General features: G+C 47.1%; 1 protein-coding gene across 1 annotated transcript in view; it reads right to left on the reverse strand.

Moving 5' to 3' along the window:
- Positions 1 to 887: 887 nt before the first annotated feature.
- The window catches only part of SLC35E1 (solute carrier family 35 member E1), a 21,161-nt gene continuing 1,506 nt past the window's right edge, over positions 888 to 20,542 (reverse strand). The window contains exons 4-9 of the mRNA XM_040445548.1: positions 20,184 to 20,538; positions 19,710 to 19,780; positions 18,018 to 18,155; positions 16,510 to 16,635; positions 4,443 to 4,688; positions 888 to 3,988 (exon numbers count right to left, since the gene is read on the reverse strand). Coding sequence (XP_040301482.1) covers positions 3,758 to 3,988; positions 4,443 to 4,688; positions 16,510 to 16,635; positions 18,018 to 18,155; positions 19,710 to 19,780; positions 20,184 to 20,538 — 1,167 coding nt within the window. The 3' untranslated portion in view covers positions 888 to 3,757. The remainder of the gene's footprint in view (positions 3,989 to 4,442; positions 4,689 to 16,509; positions 16,636 to 18,017; positions 18,156 to 19,709; positions 19,781 to 20,183; positions 20,539 to 20,542) is intronic.

Raw genomic sequence — 20,542 nt, forward strand, 5'->3', positions numbered from 1 at the left:
TTGGTCCATGGGCTTTGTTTCCACTTCCCTGGAAAATGGTGCTAGTATCTCCCTCTTGGGTTCTGATGGTTAAATGAGATGTGTATAATATAAAATATGCAAATAAAATAACCTGAGAATTGTAGTAAGGCAAACATTTCCATTCCATTCCCCTCAAATAATTATCCTGTACTTCCTTACCGTTTTCCATATCTCCAACATAGCCCCTATATGCTACTTAACTTAGTTACACATCTACAAATTAAGCCAAGCGTGCTCTGAGGCCTAGGCATCTGTTTCCTGTACTTGACTCAAATGAAGTGTTCAGTAAATCAGTGAACAAAAGGATTATGAATTAAAAGGATGTGGGCAGTTGTTGTAGCAGAAACTCCTACTCTTCAACTGTGGCTGAAGGAAATTCTGTAGGTAATGGGTATCTGAGTTAATATGCGGGGGGGGGGGGGGAATAGGCTTTGGAGGCAGACTTCCTGTGTGATAACCCCCTCAACCCTCATTTTCATCTGTAAAATAAGGTTAATAAACCTTGTAAGGATTGTGTGGGGAAAATCCACCACTGTGTTAGGCGTGGAGCAGGTCTCACTATTAGCCATTACTCCTCAAAAATACGCTCCATGAGCACAGCTGCTACACGTTCTTGGGTTTTCCGTGTTATTTTGTTCAATAAAGGCATGTCATTAACTGCTGAGCTGTGTCTCTGGTTTTATTCTACCATGTCATAAATTCACACATCACATGTCCTCATCTTTGGCTCAGGAAAAAAAGTTGCAGTTTACTCGGATGTGAGAATCAGGTTGGCTCGTTCTTTCTATCTCTTACATGTTTTGTTGCCGGGCACACTGAAGACAGGGTCACTCAGACCCTCACTGACAAATTAGGACCAGTCATGATTCCCTGGAGACCATCGTTTATTTTTGGTAAATGCCATCAATGAATATACACACAGTATCAATCCCACAGAAGTCTATAGCATTTAATTCTTGAAAACAGGTGACCACTGAAAAAAAAAGAATTCACAATTTTCAGTTCCTTTAATAATTTAATGTTCTATCCCCTTAAGGCTGTTAGACCTTAAGTTACCCGGGTCTGGTTGTATCCCAGCAACAATAAAGGGCCTGTTGCATGATGTATACCAAATACACAGCAAAATTGAGAAATCCCAAGTGCTTCTTCACTTCAACATGTTTGGTTTCTCTCCTTTGTAATAGGGGTTTGATTTTCCCTATAACGAATGACTTAAAATAAGGTGCTTAGAAAGTCCACACCAAGTCTCAAAATAGTGAACAAACACTATTCGAAAATGCCCTCTGAGCCTCAGTTTCCCCTTCTGTAAAATGAAGGAGTTGGGTTCGAGTTAGTGTCGTAGGCAAGACCACACAATGGATGGGTAGATTAATTTCCTGCCACAAACCCCAGCAAGGAAGAGGGAGAGGGGAACAGAGCTGCAAATGGGAATGTGGGAGTGGGCAGGGGTGGTAGGCCAGGGCCAAAGTGGCTGGAAAACTGGCCTTCAGGAGGTCAGTGTCAGCTCTGAACCTTCAAGTCTCAAAAGTATGTCTTTGTCTTTTGATCGGATGATTTGGTCTAATATGATTGTCTCATTCATTCCAGTGTATGTACTTGCTGCAGATTTATGTACAGAATTAAATACCCCATTTATTAATTTATAAACCGTAATAAAACCAGTCCGTTCCCCTCGCCAGCAGATCTTGCATTGGAAAAGGGAAACAATATACAAATTTTAGCAACATCATAAATTTCATTAAACCTGAAAAGACACACAGTTCATTTTGGAGTTCAATTATCTGTTCAAGGACTCAGTCACTATAATCATAAAAACAACTACCACAGTATCTTTGTGGTGCAGAATTACCCCCATTTGTTGCTAGTCACCAGTGAGAAAAGTTCAGCTACAGACTGTAATGCCTCTGTGAAGACACTCAGCAAACTCTTCACAAATGCCCTTCAGATTTCTCCTTCCCGTGTTACACAGCAACCGTCTCAAAACTTGGGCCAACCAAAATAATTACAAAGAAAGTGAACGACACGTGAACACACAGGGACCTGAGGCTGGTGGTGCATAAACTCCGGCCACAAGGGGACCGGGTGACCTCCAGGAACAGCCAGCCCACTCATAAGCTGACAAAAATAACCAAACCAGGAGTCCATCATAAGCTATGGTACTCCCTCAGACGGGGAAATGTCTCACCAAGACATAAAGGGTGACCCACTGTCCCACCTGCAGCTTCCTCCGAGTGCCTATTCAAGAGGTTGGGCACAGCCCCGAAGGAAGGCAGACATCACCAGGGACCCCAGCAGCTGAGCCAGTGGTCCCCTCTGCGAGGACAGCATCCTCTTGTGACGCTAGGAAAGATGGAGACCCTGACCTGAACCTCGGCACATGGGCTACCTGCTGGGGCCACATCATTTTCCTGATACGTGATTTATCCAAACCCAAATCCTAGCTTGGTGCTTGCCGCTTCTCCCCTTCACCAGGACATGGTTCCGATCCTAATGCAGACACCCCACCAGATCAGGTCATGGAATTAAAGTGCTGTGGTCTCATCTATTACACAAACTGTTGAGATGACATTCTTGATTCATTCTGCTTTCGGCGGCTGGGGCCATTAGGAGCTTCAGAAACTTCAGCGCTTCCTACTAATGCTGAAATGTATCATGACACGCATCACCAGAAGGAGTTTTTCTTGTTTTTAAACATTTAAGAACAAAAGGGTTTTCAATCTATAAGCCAGTCCTCATGCGCCCCACCCCCCATAGGAGACAACGGCATAAACACACAAAACTGCAAAATATTCCCTAGAAAAATGCAAGATCCTCATCAAGTTAACATCTCCCCACCAAACATCCTACTAAGTCGTCACAGAAGCGAAGACTCATCAGAAAAGACAAAACGAGTATTACAAAAACAGAGCTTGAAACACTGAACGTGATTTCCTAATGCTCTGACAGCCCCTCAGCCACTCCCCCTTTGCTGTCCCCAGCAAGGAGAGATGCCCTGCTCTGGCTAGGAAAGAGAGGGCACAGGAGACAGCAGCTGCCCTTCCCTCTGGATCTGGACATATACTGACTCTGACTTGCAGGTCAAAGAATTAGGCTCCAAGAATTCAAGGCTAATTGCAGTAGCTTTTCTCTTTGGAAGATCTGCCAGTAACTGCAAACGGCCAAGGGGTTGGCCGGAAACTGGGTCCATCTTTGTTGCTGGACATGCTTTTAATTAGTACCCCCCTGCTCCATGCCTGCCTCGGCCCTTGGCCTATCTGAGCAGCAGAATTGAAGCAGCTAGTTTGTCATTCTCCAGCACGATCCTACTGTCCTTTCCTTGGCCCCCGGGAACCCCCTCTTGCCTGCTCAGGGAGGTCTGCATCCACAGTGATCCCGCCTCTCTGGAGAGTTACCTGGAAATACTATCTGGAAAGCAGAATGAGAACTCTCAAAATACATAACTTGGGGAAGAAGTCCACACAGAAAGGTAAAAACCTGGCCAAGGTCTCCACAGCAACACAGCCCTCGGATGACAGACTCCAGGAAGAAAGGGCCTGGAACACGGGAGCTTGAGGGCGGTGGCCCTTGCTGCAGGGCAGCGTCCTGCTGCCCCCAAGGGGCTGGAAAGCCCAGGGTCTTCTGATGGTTGTGCACCGTCCCCTCGGCTGGGTTGTACATTCACTGGTTGTCAGAAGTTTCTGGTACTGCTAGGGAGTGGGGGAAGGAGTCACACAGTTACCACCCTGCCCTCTACACTCTACACGTCATAACGGTTCAAACTGTATGAGTTTGGGTAGCTCTGCCGACTGTACTGGAAGTGATCTGTTAAGATGTTGTTGCGGCCATACTGATAGTCCCCGTGCTGGGGGAAGAGGATGCCATTGTGGGGTTTTTCCAGGGGGCTCCGGTGATGTTCCTTACTGCTCAGGTCCCCCGTTGTGACAGGGAGGAGGTGCTTCCGGGCTTGCTGATTGGCATCGTACTTGGTCTGCAAGATCAAGAGAGTCAGTGAGACAACTGGCTCCTTCCCCAGGACATGCACACAGGACAGAGGAGCAACGGGCATCCGAGCAGCCCTTCAAGGCGCCACCGAAGCACTGGCCCTAGCGGGGCTCAGGCATGGCCAGCCCTCCCTATGAGCCATCTGTGTCTTTACACTGGACCGAACACGGTCTTCTTGAGGAGACCGTGAGATCCCTGACAGAGTCTCCACAGACCCAAAAGCCACAGCTGGAGTATGGCACGGACCCAGAATAATCTACACAGGAAAAGGAAAGCCGGGCTAGGAAGGGCCACACCAACACCATAAACCAGTCAGCCACAAAGCTGGGAGCTGGAACCCCAGCCTCTTGGCTCAGGGTGAGGCCCTTTCTTCTCCCCTTCACCGACTCTTGGTGCCTCCTTGGGTATCGAGGGGACACCCCACCCCACCTCAGACTCACTTTGTTATACAGAAAGACCCCCAGGATGGCTGTCATCATGCCTAGGACGTTGGTGCTGGTGACTGGGTTTTGCAGCATGATCAAGGACACCGTGATGACCATGATTCTCTTGGTGGCATTGGCAACGGAGTAGCTCAGAGGGCTGATGAGGTTGAGGATGCTGAAGGCAATGACATTCTGGGCAAAGTTACAGAAGCCGCTGACAGCCAGGAGCAGGAGCGTCCAGGGCCACTGGGACACATAGGTCTACAGAGACGAGAAAACAAGAACAGCACTGGGGTCACATGCTGGCCCTGGCAGAAGTGGGGGAGAGGCACAAAGTGGCTTACTGGGGTCAGCGTCTAGGCGGGGAGCAGTTCCAGCTGTGTGTTGCCGTGTAATAACAAGTGCCTGATCTGCGCAACCTCTGACCCTCACGACACTGCACGCAAGCACAGCAATAATCCACTCCGTTGCTGCTGAGGACGGGGAGGCTCCAAGAGCCCCAAGGGTGGAGAGCACGAGGTGAACTGGAGCTTCCCTTGTCCCGGACAGCGAGGACTGGGAGCTGTGGGGTTAGCGGAGCAAGGTCTGCTTACTGGACACTGTCTCAGTCCAATTGAGCTGCTATAACAAAATGCCATGGGCGGGTGGGGGGTATAAACAATAGACATTTATTTCTCACCGTTCTGGAAGCCAGGAAGTTCAAGATCAAAGAGACTCAGTGTCTTGTATGAGCTTCCCAGTTCATAGGTGGGGTCTTCTCACGGTGCCCTCATGTGGTGGAAGGGGCGAGAACTCACTGGGTCTCATTTTATAAGGCCAACCAACCCTGTCTGACGAGGGCCTCACCTCCTCATACCATCATATGAGGGGCTGGGTTTCAACATAGAAATTTGAGTGGGGGGGACACATTCAGACTGTAGCAGACATGACACGTTCTGTAGGACAGGGAGGCCCTGGGAAGGCAGCCCCTGAGTACGCACAGAACCTAGTAATACAAGAGTCCCAGGCTAGAAGCAAGAAGCCCTGGGTCTGCCCTGTTACTGAGAACCACCCCCCCCTCCTCCCCGCCCTTCACCTCCAGCCACCTGACCTTTCAAGTCACACTTTCTTTCTCTGTGCGACAGAAGACACTGACCCTGCTGAGCCCACACAGTGCTGCTGTAGGGACAATCAAAAGGGTTCATGGCTGTGAAAGTGCTTTAAAACAGTCCCAAGCCAAACACGAGATGTTCTCAAAAACTTTAGTTATCATCTGAGCCTCTCTGGAATGAGGCACTCTGATCAAGGGGGCCCAGAAGTTAAGAACTCACAACAAGCAGACATCTGGACCACAGAACCCCCTTCCCCCACCCATCCCCCTGAGCCTGGGTTGATCCCAGAACAGGCAGCAGCTGAGAATTAGGTGGGGGGCTGCCCCCGCCAGCGGCTGGGAATGCCCAGTGCTGAACATTTACGGACATCTATTCAGAGCTGGATACCGGAAGGCATGTGGCACCACTCCTATGCCTCCCCACCTTCCACAGTCCTGCCTCAGTACCAGTCCTGAGGAACCAATGGGCACCAAGAGGCTGCTACAGGGCAGGGCGGCCAGGCCAGTGGAAGGGCCCCAGGAGACAGTACACCAGCCACGCACAGCTCCAGGCTGTCCACCTCTGCAGTGTCTGACCTCGTCTGGAGTGCTGGGACACTCCCCACGTCCCTGTGCTCCAAGGGCAGAGCACCCTCAAGACCTAGTGTGGCTCAGTGAAGGTAGCAAAGCCACAGCTGCGCGGTGGCACCTCCTCTCTGCATCCCAGTCCTCAAGCCACATTGGTACTGGACACAGCTGGGTCCCTCCAGGAAGGTGGCATTTAGTGGCCTGCCAGCATGGGAGCTGGAACGGTCTTAGAATGGCCACCTGATTCCATCTCCACCACCCTCAGAGAGAGAGAGGGATCACAAGGTCCTCTCAAAGGGCAGCAAGATACACTTAGGTGACCTCACGGTCACTCTGACTTTTGCCCCTCGTTGGAACAGCCCCTGTAAGGCACGTGAGCCCACCAGCATGCTTCTGTGGCAAGCTGACCTGTTCACTCCCGAGTCCTTTCCTGAGATGACCGACATGGTCTTACAAGCTGTTTTTATGAGCCAGCCAGCCTGCCTAGATCCCTATTTCTCAGAAAAGGAACCCAGTCAATCCAGCTTTTAAAAAAAACTGATACCAGTCAAGTGTTTCTTCCCCACACAATCAGGATTCAGAACCACTCCCTCACCTCGAAACACTCTCCCAGGCCTCTTGGTATGAATCCCCTTCCCCAATCCAGGTAAACTAACGGTGTGTTCTCCTTCCCTCTAGGTTTGTCCTTTTAGAGACGATCCTAGAACTGGAATGATACAGGATGGAACTTTCTCAGACAGGCTGCTTTCACTCAGCAATAATGCCTGTGACATCCACCCAAGCTGTCATAAGGAACAACAGCTGATGACCTTTTTCATTGCCAAGCAACTCTCCATTGTATGAATGTACCAAAGTGGGTTTGTTTCGTTTTTTATTCACTCGCTTGTTGAAGGACATCTGGGTTGTGTCCAGTTTTTGGTGGTCATGACGTCATGAGTGGAGTTGCTATAAACATTTGTGTGAACTTGAGTTTCATTTCTCTAAAGTTAACACCCACATGTGAGATTGCTGGGTCATATGATTAGCGTATGTTTAACTTCAGAAGAAACTCCCAAATGTTTTCTAGAATGGTTGTACCATTCTGTATTTACTCCAACAACATATAAGAATTCTAGCTTTGCCTTATCCTTGACAAACATGGTATTGTATTTTTTTATTATTATAGCCATTCTATTAGGTATGAGGTGGATCTTATTCTGGTTCTGTTTCTCTCTAGTGCCTAATGATGTTGAACATATTTTACTTGCCTATTTACATGCCATCTAGACAGTCCCAGTGGGAAAAAGTCTGTTCAAGTCCTTTGCCCATTTTTAAGCAAGTTATGATCTTGCTATCGAGTTCTGAGAGTTCTTTATATATTCAAAACACAAGTTCTCTGTTACTACATCATTTGCAAATATTTCCTCCCAGTTGGGAGTCTGTCTTTTCTTTCACTTAGTAGTGTCTTCACAGAGCAAAAGTTTTAAATTTTAATGAGACTCCATTTACCAATTTTTTCTTTATGGACTTTGCTTTTGGTGGAGTGTCTTAAGAACCAATCCCAAGTCATGATGAAGATTTTTCTCCTGTGTGTGTGTGTGTGTGTGTGTGTGTTTTGCCCCTAAAGGTTATCATTACATTTAAGTCTAGAATACATTATGAGTTAAGTTTTCTGTAATGTGTGAGGTCTAAGTCAAGGCTCAGATTTTTGCTTATCGGTGTCCAGTTGTTCCAACACCATTTGTTAAACTACCCTTTGCCCTGTGATTGCTTTTGAATCTTTGTCAGAAATCAATTACCCAAATTTGTGTGCATTTAGTTGCACACGATTCTGCTCCACTGATTTATGTGTCTCCCCCTTAACCAGTATCTGTACCTTAATACTTAAAGTCTTTAAATAATGTGATTCCTCCAAGTTTATTCTTTCTCAGACTTATTTTGACTATTCCAGTTTGTCTGCCTATCTATGTAAATATTCCAATCAGCTTTAAGGTTAAAAAAAACTCAATACCTATCTATCTATCCACACACGCGTGCGCGCGCGCGCACACACACACACACACACACACACACACACACAGATATACAGGCATATATCTTCGCAATATTGCAGGTTCAGTTACAGACCACTGCAATAAAGGAAATATTGCGATAAAGCAGGTCAAGTGATTTTTTTTGTTGTTTCTCAGTGCATATAGGAGTTATATTTATACTGTAGACTGTTAAATGTGCAATAGCATTATGTCTTAAAAAAGGGGTACGCCTTAATTAAATGTACAGAACTTTATTACTCCCAAATGCCAACCATCACCTGAGCTTTCAGTCAGTCATAATTACTCATCATAGATCACCATAACAAATGCGGTAACAATTAAGAAGTTTTTAAGATTGCAAAGATTACTAAAACATGACACAAAGACACAGTGAGCAAATGCTGTTGGGAAAACGGCACCAATAGATTTCCTTGATGTGAGGTTGCCACAAACCTTCAATTTGTAAAAAAATGGAGTATCTGCGAAGTGTGATAAAGCTAAGTGCGATAAAACAAGGTATGCCTGTGTAGATTAATGAATCTCAACTTTTCTTCATTACCACCTTTTCCAAGGAGAAAAATTGAAGTTAAAATTCAAGCAATTATTTATAATTAATACTAAAGAACAAGGTTTTGCTGGTTAGAGAGAATTTTATTTCTTCCTTTCAAATCTATTTATTTCTTTTTCTTGTCTTATTGCACCGGCCAGGATGTCAAGTATGATGTGGAATAAACATGTTGAGCATGAACATCCTGAAATTATTCTTGAATTTAGCAGGAAAAACCTCCAATCTTTCATCATGGTGTTAGTATTCTGCAGTGGCTGAGAATGCAGTTTTCAGTGATGCAACTACTAGCTCATGTACTCTTTCTTGCTGTTTCTTTCTTTCCTCTGTTCTCTTCCATCTTTTTTTTATCATGTTCTCATACTTAAGACTTCTTTTCTGTGCCAAAATCAGTAACGTTATACTGGGGAAGGGACGCCGTCCTTTCAAATGGGCCATCTAAGGCAGCTAATTATGCATCACATTGAGGTCTCTACTGAGAAAAATTCTGTGACTTGAACTAAATATTTTTAAATGTGGATTTTTTGGGAAAACTAATATTAAACATTGTTTTTCCTGCATGGCAAAACTGCCTATTCTGCTACTTAAAAACCCTCAATGACTTTATTTTCAACTGGCTGCTTTTTTCATGTACAGCCAAAATGAAAACGTCTAAATTAACTATGTTGTACAAATGGTACCCAACACAAACTTTTTAAAAATTAGTAAGACTTTTGTTTTATGTTTGCATTTCGACTATTTTCATAAGGATGTAGGTTGTGTGTTTAACCGTTAATGTTAATAACTGTGATGTGTGTGCAGAATATTCTATATGCATGTTCATGTTTAAAGAACGGCTGTTGACAATAAAAATCAGCTTTCATGTAAAAAAAAAAATCAGGTTGAGGAAGTTTCCTTCTATTTCTAGTTTGTTGACTTTGTATTTTATTTATTTTATTTTGAGAGAGAGCATACATGTGCATGCATGAGTGGGGGAGGGGCAGAGGAGGAAGAAGAAAATCTTAAGTGGGATCTGCGACTCCGGGCTCGATCTTACATAGTGAGATCATGACCTGCACTAAAACCAAGAGTCGGATGCTCAACCAACTGAGCCATCCAGGCACCCCTAGTTGTGTTTATCTTCATGAACGATGTTGGGTTTTGTCAGAAGCCTTTTCTGTATCAGTTGAAATGAGTAAGTGATTTTCTTTGTTAAACTGTTAGAGATTACACTGATTTTCAAATATTGAATTAGCCTTGCATTCTTGATTTAAATCCCATTTTGTCATAGTGTATTATGCTTTTTATACATTGCTACATTCGATTTACTAGTATTTGGGGCTTTTAAAAATATTTTTTTATTTTTTTTAAGTTTTAGACGGAGAATGTGAGTGGGGGGAATGCGGAGAGCAAGTGAGCGAGAGAGACAGAGAGAATCTTAAGTAGGCTCCATGCTTGGCACAGAGCCCTATGTGGGGCTTGATCCCATGTCCCTGGAATCACGATCTGAGCTGAAATCAAGAGTTGGATGTTCAGCCAACTTGAGGTACCCACGTGCCCCTACTAAATATTCTGTTAACAACTTTTGCCTCAACGTCCATGAGGAATACTGGTTTTGTTATATGGCCCAAAGCATTCCCCTGTCTTCTGTTTTCTGGAGGAGACTGTAGAATCAATATTTATTTTTTCTTAAATGTCTGGTAGAATTTGCCAGTGAAACCAGCTGGGCCTGATGATTTCTTTTTAGAAAGTTTGAACCTATGAATTTCAATTTCCTTAAAAGCTATAGGACTACTGGGGTGCCTGGGTGGCTCAGTTGGTTAAGTGTCTGACTTTGGCTCAGGTCATGATCTTGCGGTTCGTGAGTTTGAGCCCCACATAGGGCTCTGTGCTGACAGCTCAGAGCCTGGAGCCTGCCTTGGATTCTGTGTCTCCCTCTCTCTCTCAAAAATAAAAATAAAACATAAAAAAATTAAAAAAAAAAAAAAGCTATAGGACTATTTAGGTTATCTAGTTCATCTTGGGTAGGTGAGTTTTGATAGTTTGTGGTTTATGAAGAATTGGTCTATTTCATCTATGCTGTATATAGAATAGTCAGTAATATCTCTATCATTTTAATGTCTGTGAGGTCTATAGTGATATTCCCTCTTTCACTCTTGGTGTTTGTAATGTCTTCTTTTCTGTTTTGCTTCAGTTGAAAATATATTTTATTTCCCTTGAGGCTTCCTCTTGGGCCCTGCATCATTTAGAAATGTGTTACTTAATTTCTAAATGTTTGTGGAGATTTTCCTGTTACTGCTATCAGAGAAGATACTTTGTATGTTTTAGTATCTTTTTTTTTTTTTTATTTATAGAGAGAGAGAGGAGAGAGAGAGAGAACAGGTGGGGTAGGGGCAGAGAGAGAGAGAGAGAGGGAGACAGAGAATCCCAAGCAGGCTCTGTGCTGTCAGCACAAAGCCCGACACGGGGCTCAAACCCACAAATCATGAGATTGTGACCTGAGCCGAGATCAAAAGTCAACACTTAACCAACTGAGCCACCCAGGCACCCCTATATGTTTTCAGATTTTTTGTTAAAGTTTGTTTTATGACACAGAATATGGTCTGTCTTGGTGAATGTTCCATGAATACCTGAAAAGAATGTCTATTACACTGTTGTTGGGTAAAATGTTCTACAAATGTCAGTGAGATACCCAGTTGGTTGCTGATACTATCTTTTTGCTTGGTGGGTTTTTTTTATAGTTCTATTGGTTCTGGAGGTTCTGTATTCACTGGATATAAAACTATGTGTTGCTAGTTCTTAGTTTCAGTACTTTAAAAATGTTATTTTCACCTCTTTCTGGTGTTCATGGTTTCTAATGAGAAATCCACAGTCATTCAAACCGCTGTTCTGTAAGTAATGCATCATTTTTCTCTGGCTGCTTCCAGATTTTTTGCTTGTTTGTGTTTTAATCTTTTTTTTGTCTCTGTGGGTCAAACTGGATAATTTCTATTGATCTATCTTTGAGTTACTGACCCTTTCCTTTGTCATTTCCATTCTACTACTGAACCCATCCAGTGATGGGTTTTAAGCTACTCTTTCTGAATTTCCAAAATTTCCATTTGGTTCTTCTGCCTTTCATTCTTTAAATTTGTCTCAAGAGAATTCACGTTACCTTTTGGGGCATGATTATAATCATTGCTTTAAAGTCATTGTTCAGGGGGTGCCTGGGTGACTCAGTTGGCTAAGTGTCTGACTTTGGCTGAGGTCATGATCTCACACCTCATGAATTTGAGCTCTGCATCGGGCTTTCTGTTGTCAGTGTGCAGCCCACTTCAGTTCCTGTCTCCCTCTCTCTCTGCCCCTTCCCAGCTGGCGCTTTCTCTATCTCAAAAGTAAATACTTTTTTTTTTTTTTTAAGACATTATTCAGGGGCGCCTGGGTGGTTCAGTTGGTTAAGCATCTGACTTTGGCTCAGGTCATGATCTGAGGTTTGTGGGTTTGTGGGTTTGAGACCTGCGTTGGGCTTTACAATGACAGTGCAGAGCCTGCCTGAGATTCTCTCTCTCCCTCTCTCTGCCCCTCCCCCACTTGCCCGCTCGTGCTCTCTCTCAAAATAAATAAACTTAAAAGAAAATAGTCGCTGTTCAATAATTCCAAGATCTGTGTCATCTCAGTGTTGGCATCTGTTAATTGTCTTCTATGAGAAGGGACTTGAAATTTCCCTGGTTCTTCATATGCCGAGTAATTTTGGATTATATTCTGGACGTTTAGGATATTGTAAGACTGTAGGTCTTACTTAAATCCTCTACAGAATGTTGACACAGAATTTTGTTTTAGCAGACTCAGTTGGGTTCAGGCTATAAGCTTGACAAGCCTTCTGGGGGTGTTGGTTCCAATGTCATTTGTGTTTCCAACGCCTCTCCAGCAGTACGCGGCTCCATCCTGAGTGTGCGCTACCCAGCAATCAGTCTGGGATGTGGGCAGCAGTCTACCTCATAATTCAGTGTCAGTCTTTGGTGTGCTATTAGGGTCAGATCCTCACATGTACAGCTCAGGGGTGAGCCTAGGATTTCATGGTGTTTCTGAGGTCACTTTCCCAAGTTCCTCCTTCTCCACGATCTCCCTGGTACTGACCGTTGCCTAGGGTTCCCCTAGGAACCAGTCCTCTAGTCAAAGGGCTGGGGCACAATTATCCCGCTCTACACTATGGCCTTCCCACAACTGTACCTCTACTTGGGACCAAGCAGTGGGCTGATTAAAAGAGAAAAATACACAGTGGGGGCTAATCCCACTCTGACTGCACAGCGAGGCTGCCCTCACTCAGCATCTCAGGTGCTGTGGGACCCTGCTGCTACCATTGCCACAGGATTGCCAGGGGCCTGGGACACAGGAGAACAAAGAAACAAAAATAACAGAAAAAGCCAGAAGGGCATTTCCCCTACCCTGAGCATCAGGAACCCCCTTTCCTATTCCCTGATCCAGAAGTAGAGGGTGTCTTGCTCTGTTCTCACCATGTGCAGCACCCGGGGCTGCGAGTTAAGGCTGAAGATACAGGAGGCAAAAGAAAGACAAACTGAGGGGCACCTGGGTGGCTCAGTCAGTTAACCATCTGACTCTTGATCTTGGCTTGGGTCATGATCTCACGGTTCATGAGTTCGAGCCCCATGTCAGGCTCTTCACTGATGGCAGGGAGTCTACTTGGGATTCTGTCTCTCCCTCTCTCTGCTCCTGCCCTACTCACTCTTGCTCTCTCTCTCTCAAAATAAATAAACTTAAAAAAAAAAAAAAAAAAGAAAAGAGGGGTGCCTGGGTGGCTCAGTCGGTTAAGTGTCCGACTTCAGCTCAGCTCATGATCTCACAGTCCGTGGGTTCGAGCCCCGCGTTGGGCTCTGTGCTGAGGGCTCACAGCCCGGAGCCTGCTTCGGATTCTGTGTCTCCCTCTCTCTCTGCCCCTCCCATGCTCATAGTCTGTCTCTCTCTGTCTCAAAAATAAAAACATTTAAAAAATTAAAAAAAAAAAAAAAGGAAGAAAAGAAAAGCAAACTGCTGACTCAGTGGTAATTTGAAATCTGGTCTTCAACCCCAGCCTGTCCACTGCCATTTACTCTTCTGTTCTCAAATAGCTGCTTCACTCATCTTGTAAAAGCTTTAAAACCAGGCCACCTGCTTCGGAGTCTAGTGATACCTGCCTGGCTTCGGTCAAGCTGTCAGCAGTGGGGCTGCCCGTGTGCAGAACTACCCACCACACACAGCCTTTGAATCCTGGTAACACGGCGAGCAGCAGACTCCAGGTGATGCTCTCCTACCTGATCCTTCTCCCTGTACTGCCACGAAGCACAGCACTGGGATGGGGCTACGTCACCCGGCATCCGTGCCAGAGACACAGGGCAGGGAGGGGGAGCCCAGATAGGTAGGGGCCCTGCCTTCACACCCCAGCACTGTCAAATACAGAGTGCTCCCCAGAAAACTGTCGGAACGTACGAGGACCCCATCAAGGTAAAAAATATGTATGGGCTCGACAAAGAGAACAGGTCACTAAAGGTATTACAAAGAAGGTAATCACTGGAATAAAACTAAAACGTGTCCTGAATGCAAATACAAGCAAAGTTACTAGAGCCGAGCCTGGAAGCACGTGTTTGTGTGCATGTATACAGAGACACTAAGGAGTTGTAACAGGACGTAGTAAGAGAACTGAGATGAAACCCACCAGCAGTATCTGCAGCCAATAAAAAGAATGAGAAAGACCTAAATATGTCAATAGGGAATAATCGATCCCCAGGAAATATCATTGAGGGAAAATAGCAAAGTGCTCCTTTCTACCTAAAAAGTCACTTTCTGTGTAAGGAGGAGAAAGGTAAGAATATATACAGATGCGCTTATATTTGCAAAAAGAAACGCTGAAAGAATAAACCAAGAGCATAGCAATGAAGAACTCCAGGGAGGGACAAGAAAGCAGGAGGTGATAGGGACTGAAGCCAGACTCTTGAATTTTTTTGTTTCTTAATATTTTTATTTTTTGCTTTTATTTTATTTATTTACTTTGGCGGGGGTGGGGAGTGCGTGCTTGCGAGGAGGGGAAGGCGAGAGGGAGATGGAGAGAATCTTAAGGAGGCTCCACACCCGGCACAGAGCTCCACGCCCTGAGATCATGACCTAAGCTGAAATCAAGACTGGACGTATAACCCACAGAGCCCCCCAGGCGCCCCTGAAGCCAGACTTCTTTGAATAAACCTTCTCATCTCATTTGGCTTTGGAAATACAAAGGTATCTGACAAATTCAGTGTTGGGGGGCGGGGGGAGGAAAGCAGTGCCACAAATGGAAAACAGATGGAAGTAAAAGAACCCAACCGGACAAGCTGGTGACACAGGCACACTGTGAAAACAATTATTTCCAGTGCCCTTAGAACACGGCATTCCAACTGTGCATCTTTAACGGGACATGTCCTAAGGACAAAGAAGACCGGCAAAGAAACCTTAAACTCAGAATCCTGTCCGCAGCTGGCCTGTGGGCATTTTCACTCTGAAGCGATTATGTGTGCATACAGTGGAATCTTGTACATGAGTAATTACGGGAAGGAATCAAGCGTACCCGAAAAGATGTACACTTAAAAATCACAGCCGTGACAAATCCTGTCATGTTACATTGCAACGAACTGGAATGAACTCTCCCCTCTGCCCCAACAGGGCTTTCCTAGTTTTTTACCATAAAGACTTAAAAGCAATGACAACCCAACAGCGGTGAGCACCACGGCCTGTCTCTCTCAGAGGCACAATATGGGAAACAACATCCTGCTGGACCAAAAGCTACCAAAGGCTGACCTGTGCTGTCAGAAGGACAGGGAGCCAGTGGGAAGGACTCCATTGGCCGAGACAGGATAATCCGAATAGAAAAAGTGTTAACATGTGCAACTGACACAGGCGTCCACAAAGATGTTGAAAAAAAAGAATATATAAAAGGACCTTCCTTTACCCCCACAAAAAACACCCCCCCCCCGTTCACTGGTTAACATTTACAGTAAGCTAAGAAGTGTTCTCTAAACATTGGTAATTAAGAAAAAAATGAAAGAAAAGCACTGAACTGCTTTTCGTGTAGTTGGAAGTAACACACTAGTCCTGAGTGATGATGGAAAGCTCTTTACAGAAAAATTACAGCTAATCAATATGGAAAGGAAGTGAGAACAGAGCCAGTTTCCTCATCTGGAAAATGGAAATAACGTGCACTATGTCTCCAGGCAGTGCTGAGGATTGAAGACCAATGCCAAGAACTCTATCGGGCCTCATTAAGCCCTAATAAAATTTACTACCCTCTCTTACCCTCTCTGTAACTCCGGCTTGGAAGAAACCACGCCTACCTCCTCCTTATCACTGTCATCCGCTTAGTTTCTTTCTTTTTTATTTATTTATTTTTTCACCTGCTTAGCTTCCAGTGAACCGTCTGGAGGCTGGCCCTGCACGTGGTGGGAAGCTTTTCTTGCCGGCGCTCAGAGAGCTCCGCACACACCCAGAGGAAAGGAAGTACGGACAGAGATGACACCAAGAGAGGAATCAAGCTATGCAAACACAGTTTTGAAAGTCAAAGTGAGATCTGAGCCAGACTGTCAGGACAGGAAAGTCGCCTGTGCCGGCATTTTCCTTCCTGATGCCACTGGCACGAACGAAGCAGCCATCAACACCTGAGATCCAGCACGCTGGAGAAGGAAGTGCAAAGGAAGACGACTTCCTCGACTGCACGAAAACTGCGTCATGACAAAGCCGAGCCTGAAGAGGGCTGGCTGGCTGCCAGGGGCCCTGAATGTCCCCAAGTCAACACAGGTGTAACTGCCCGGCAAAGCAACTGCTTTGGAACTCGTTAAGAAAAGGGTGTGTCCGTGGCACTGGCCAACTCACCAGGTCGCTGCTGACCAGGAAAGCTGAAAGGTCCACCAGGACCCACGTGGGGATCATAAAGAAGACAGCGTGGCAGCCCAAGATGTTCAGCAGCCGGAGATGGTGGATCCGTGAATCTCTTAACACCTGAGAAGAGAAAACCTCTTTAAAGGCCGATTGAAACTAAAAATGGCAAGAAGGGCTCCAGTTACCCAGGCCCCAAACACAGGGACTATACGTAAGCCCTGACGTCTGACCTTGACCGCCAAACCTACCAGTGCCCTATGATGAGACACACAGCCCGTGCCCAAGACAAATATGAAGGACTGAGAGTGAAAAACACCAACACTCAAAACTGGTAAAGCTGTAGTGAAACAGGCACTCTGAAATTCTACTGGTTTATGTCTAAATCGCTCGTGCACATTCCAGAATGCAACCAGGCAAAGTCTATCAGCAGCCATAAATATTTCATATACTCCGACCCAACAACGTAAGGAAATAACTCAAGACAGAAAACCTGCACACATAAAGACGTTTGTTGCTGCGTTCCTTATAATGAATGGTTGGAGAGCAATAGTTTTTTTCTTAAATACTTATTTTTGAGAGAGCGCGAGTGGGGGAGGGGCAGAGAGCAGGGGACAGAGGATCAGAAGCTGGCTCTGCACTACTAGGTTGACAGCAGCGAGCCTGATGTGGGGCTCGAACTCACGAACCATGAGATCATGACCTGAGCCAAAGTCAGATGCTCAACTGACTGAGCCACCCAGGTGTCCCTAGAGCAGTAATTTTTAATGAAATGGGAGAATGTTGTAATCGTAAACGAAAAGGTACTAATTTTACTTTTCAAAAGCACAGTTCTGAAACATACCTATAATATCACAACTCTAAAAACTGTACAGAAAAAGACCCCTACTAGCATTAACAGTAGTTCTCTTTGGGGCACCTGGGTGGCTCGGTGGGTTAAGCGTTGGACTTCGGCTCCAGTCAAGATCTCACAGTCCGTGACTTTTGAGCCCCACGTCAGGTTCTGTGCTGACATCTCAGAGCCTGGAGCCTGCTTTGGATTCTGTGTCTCCTCTCTCTCTCCCTCCCTCCCTCTCTCTCTCTCTCTCTCTCTCCTCTTCTGCTTGCACTCTCTCTCAAAAATAATAAACATTAAAAGAAAAAAAAAAATAGTAGTTCTTTAGGGGAAAGTACTGTGATTTTGCTCAATAGCATGGAAATCCCTGGGCGCAGGGCAGGTCTCTATTGATTAGTCATCTCCAGCACCCACTATGGTACCTGACACAAGTTTTCTGATTTTGGGGGGTGGGGGGGCTTTTCTCTAGTTTTCCACATTGAATATATGCTAATTTTATAAAAGGAAACAAATTACTTAAGAAAATGAAACAAATACAAAACCAGCAGAAGGGCCACAGGATTTTTGTTTGTTTCAACATCAAGGGAATCCCTCCTTGACCGCATTTTCACAGGCCGCCTGCCTGTGCACCCGCAAACCACCAGGCAGATCCCAGACGGTACCCAAATACCTTTTTGGAGAAAATATTCTGAAGCGAGAAGCACAGTGTGGCAGCAAGGGCGCTGATGAGCCCCCACATGTCGAATGACAACTCGGTGACGGTGGCCAGCAGGACGCCGCTGATGATGGGGATGAGCGACAGGTACACCTGCGGGAAGGGGGGCAGGAGGGACGGATGGCCGAGGCTGAGCCAGGCTGCCCCCCACACGCCCCTGGGCCTGGAGGAGAGCCTCGGTCTCCCGTCCCTCACCAAAGGGAAGGTCCAACTTTACAAGGCCCAGAGCGTATGCGATGGTTCCTGAGATCTGGTGGCTAAATGGCTCCAAACTTCCGGAGAAATGGGATCCATTTTTGACCTCTAGCTCACCCTTTTCCTACAAAGGACACTTTAAAAGCACTGCAGGAATTTTAGGAGGTGGTATAAGGCCCTCTCAAACGCCCCTGAGGGTCAGAGCAAGGGTTCCGGACTGGGGGACCTGAATTCCAGCCCCCCCCCACCCCCCTGCTGGCTGTGGGCCTCAGGCTATTAGGCTATTTGACTCTCCCCTTTCCCTTTAAGTCCCACTTCTTCCCCTGCGATCGGGAATGACAATCACTTGCCTTATCTGTCTCATAGGGTGGGTCCCTACATATCCTGTCTTTATCGTTAGTCTTTGCCTAGGCCATTCCTCAGTCCTTCCCCACAGTGGAAGGTGCGGGCTCCTTGCCCAAGCTGGGTACGATGTCCCGAACGACAGGGAAACCTGATAAACATGACGTGATATCGAGTGATGAAGCTACACACCTCCCAGGCAACTCGGACCCAGGGAGACAAGTCACACCTGACATCACCCTGGGGGCGGGTTCCAGAGCACACCCAGGTCTTACAGACAAAAAAGAGGCTGAAACAGAAACATCAGCCAGAAGTGGCCCAATTTCTATAAGCCGATCCAGGGCACCGCCACTCTGAGTTACATAAAATACAGGATGCCAGAAACCAACCACCTAGAGAAGAGGCGCTCTGTCCAGCATGAAATGGATTCCAGCTGGGACGACAGGAGTCGCACTTCCACTTAAGGACAAGGAGCAAGGCCGTCTCTGGCTGAAGCCACAGCTCCTCTCGCCCCAAGCCAGGAAATACCCAGGCTTGGCATCTTGAACAGACACTGGATTGTGCCCAAAGCATCTTCCTTATGCAGTCCTAGGCTCTGCGTGTTGCTTTCGTTTCCAGTCCCAGACACTCACAGTTCCTGGTTGTTTTTATTTCGAAGACTTTGTTGGATTTTGCCAAAAATCACTCTTTTGACTAGCACCTCACTTTGGACCCCAGAAGTCCCCAACCTGACTGCGGTCACTCGCGAAGAAGTGAAACTTTGTCAGAGTTCCAGCAAGACGTCAGATGTTCCATTCCGGGTCCCCCTGGAGGGGCACGTGGGGCCTGGCCAAGATGGGACCGAGTCACTGCCCACTAGCAACCACACGTAGGGAATCAAAACACGAAGGGAAGCTGGACCTGAGAGGGACAGGAGTGTCCCCAAGACCACAGGGCAGAGACAACTCGGGGACACACACAATGCACACCACTGCCTCCAAAGTGATTACAGAACATTAGTGAAAGGGCCACCAGAAGCCTCTAAGCAGACTTCCTGATTTGACAGGAAGCCAGGAGCCGCGACCACGTCACCAGCTGGGCCCCCACCGGCCCAGAACCCTCCCAGGTTACCTTGGTGCTTTGCTTCTCCTTCATGATGATCCGGGACAGGAGAACCACCCAGATGGGCATGGTAGCCTTGACTGCAAAGAGAGGCCAGGGGGCTCTCAGGGAGCCGTCTCCGTCCCAGAACCCACCCTGGGACCCTGTCCCAACTCCACTAGTGCGATGGAAGCGCCTGGCAGCCCTTCAAGCCTCCTCGGCCCTTCTCTTTCCGGGGAGCTTCCCCGCAGCCCAGTAGCTGCGACCCGCCCTGCTCAGCTCCCAGCTCTCTTCCCAGCCACTTCCCTCCCCTAGACCCCTGTGCGAGTCGCTCCCCTGCTAAAAGTCTCGTTGGCCCCCAGCCCCTTGCCAACAGAAGTTGACTTCTCGGTCTGGTATTCCAGGCCGTCGGGCCGCAGCCCCGCCAGCGCACTCCTACCCACGCGCCGAAACCCCGGGCGGCGCGTCCCGGCCGCCGCCCCCCAGGCCGGCCGCTGCACCCACCAGTGTGCGCGTAGGACACCGGCACCTTCCAGATGCTGACGTGCGCCGACACGGACGCGAAGTACTTGCCGAAGGCGAGTGGCAGCACGTAGCGCGGGTAGAAGCGCGGCGGCAGCAGCGGGCCGGGAGACGGATGTGGGCCGGGCCCGGGGCCCGAGACGGGCGGCGCGGGGGGCACGCGCCAGGCGCGCAGCAGCGGCGGGAGCCCCGCGCATAGCGCCAGGATGTGGCACAGCGACACGGTCACAGGGAACGGGAAGGCGCTCAGGATCACCTTGTTGACCACGTTACCGCCCGCGCTCAGCGCGTACCACAGGAGGCACAGCGCCGCCACCCGCGCGCCCTCGCGCGCCCCGCCG

Source organism: Herpailurus yagouaroundi, unplaced genomic scaffold (assembly GCF_014898765.1).
Source record: "Herpailurus yagouaroundi ecotype Mexico unplaced genomic scaffold, PumYag 193, whole genome shotgun sequence".
NCBI classification, from domain to species: domain Eukaryota; kingdom Metazoa; phylum Chordata; class Mammalia; order Carnivora; family Felidae; genus Herpailurus; species Herpailurus yagouaroundi.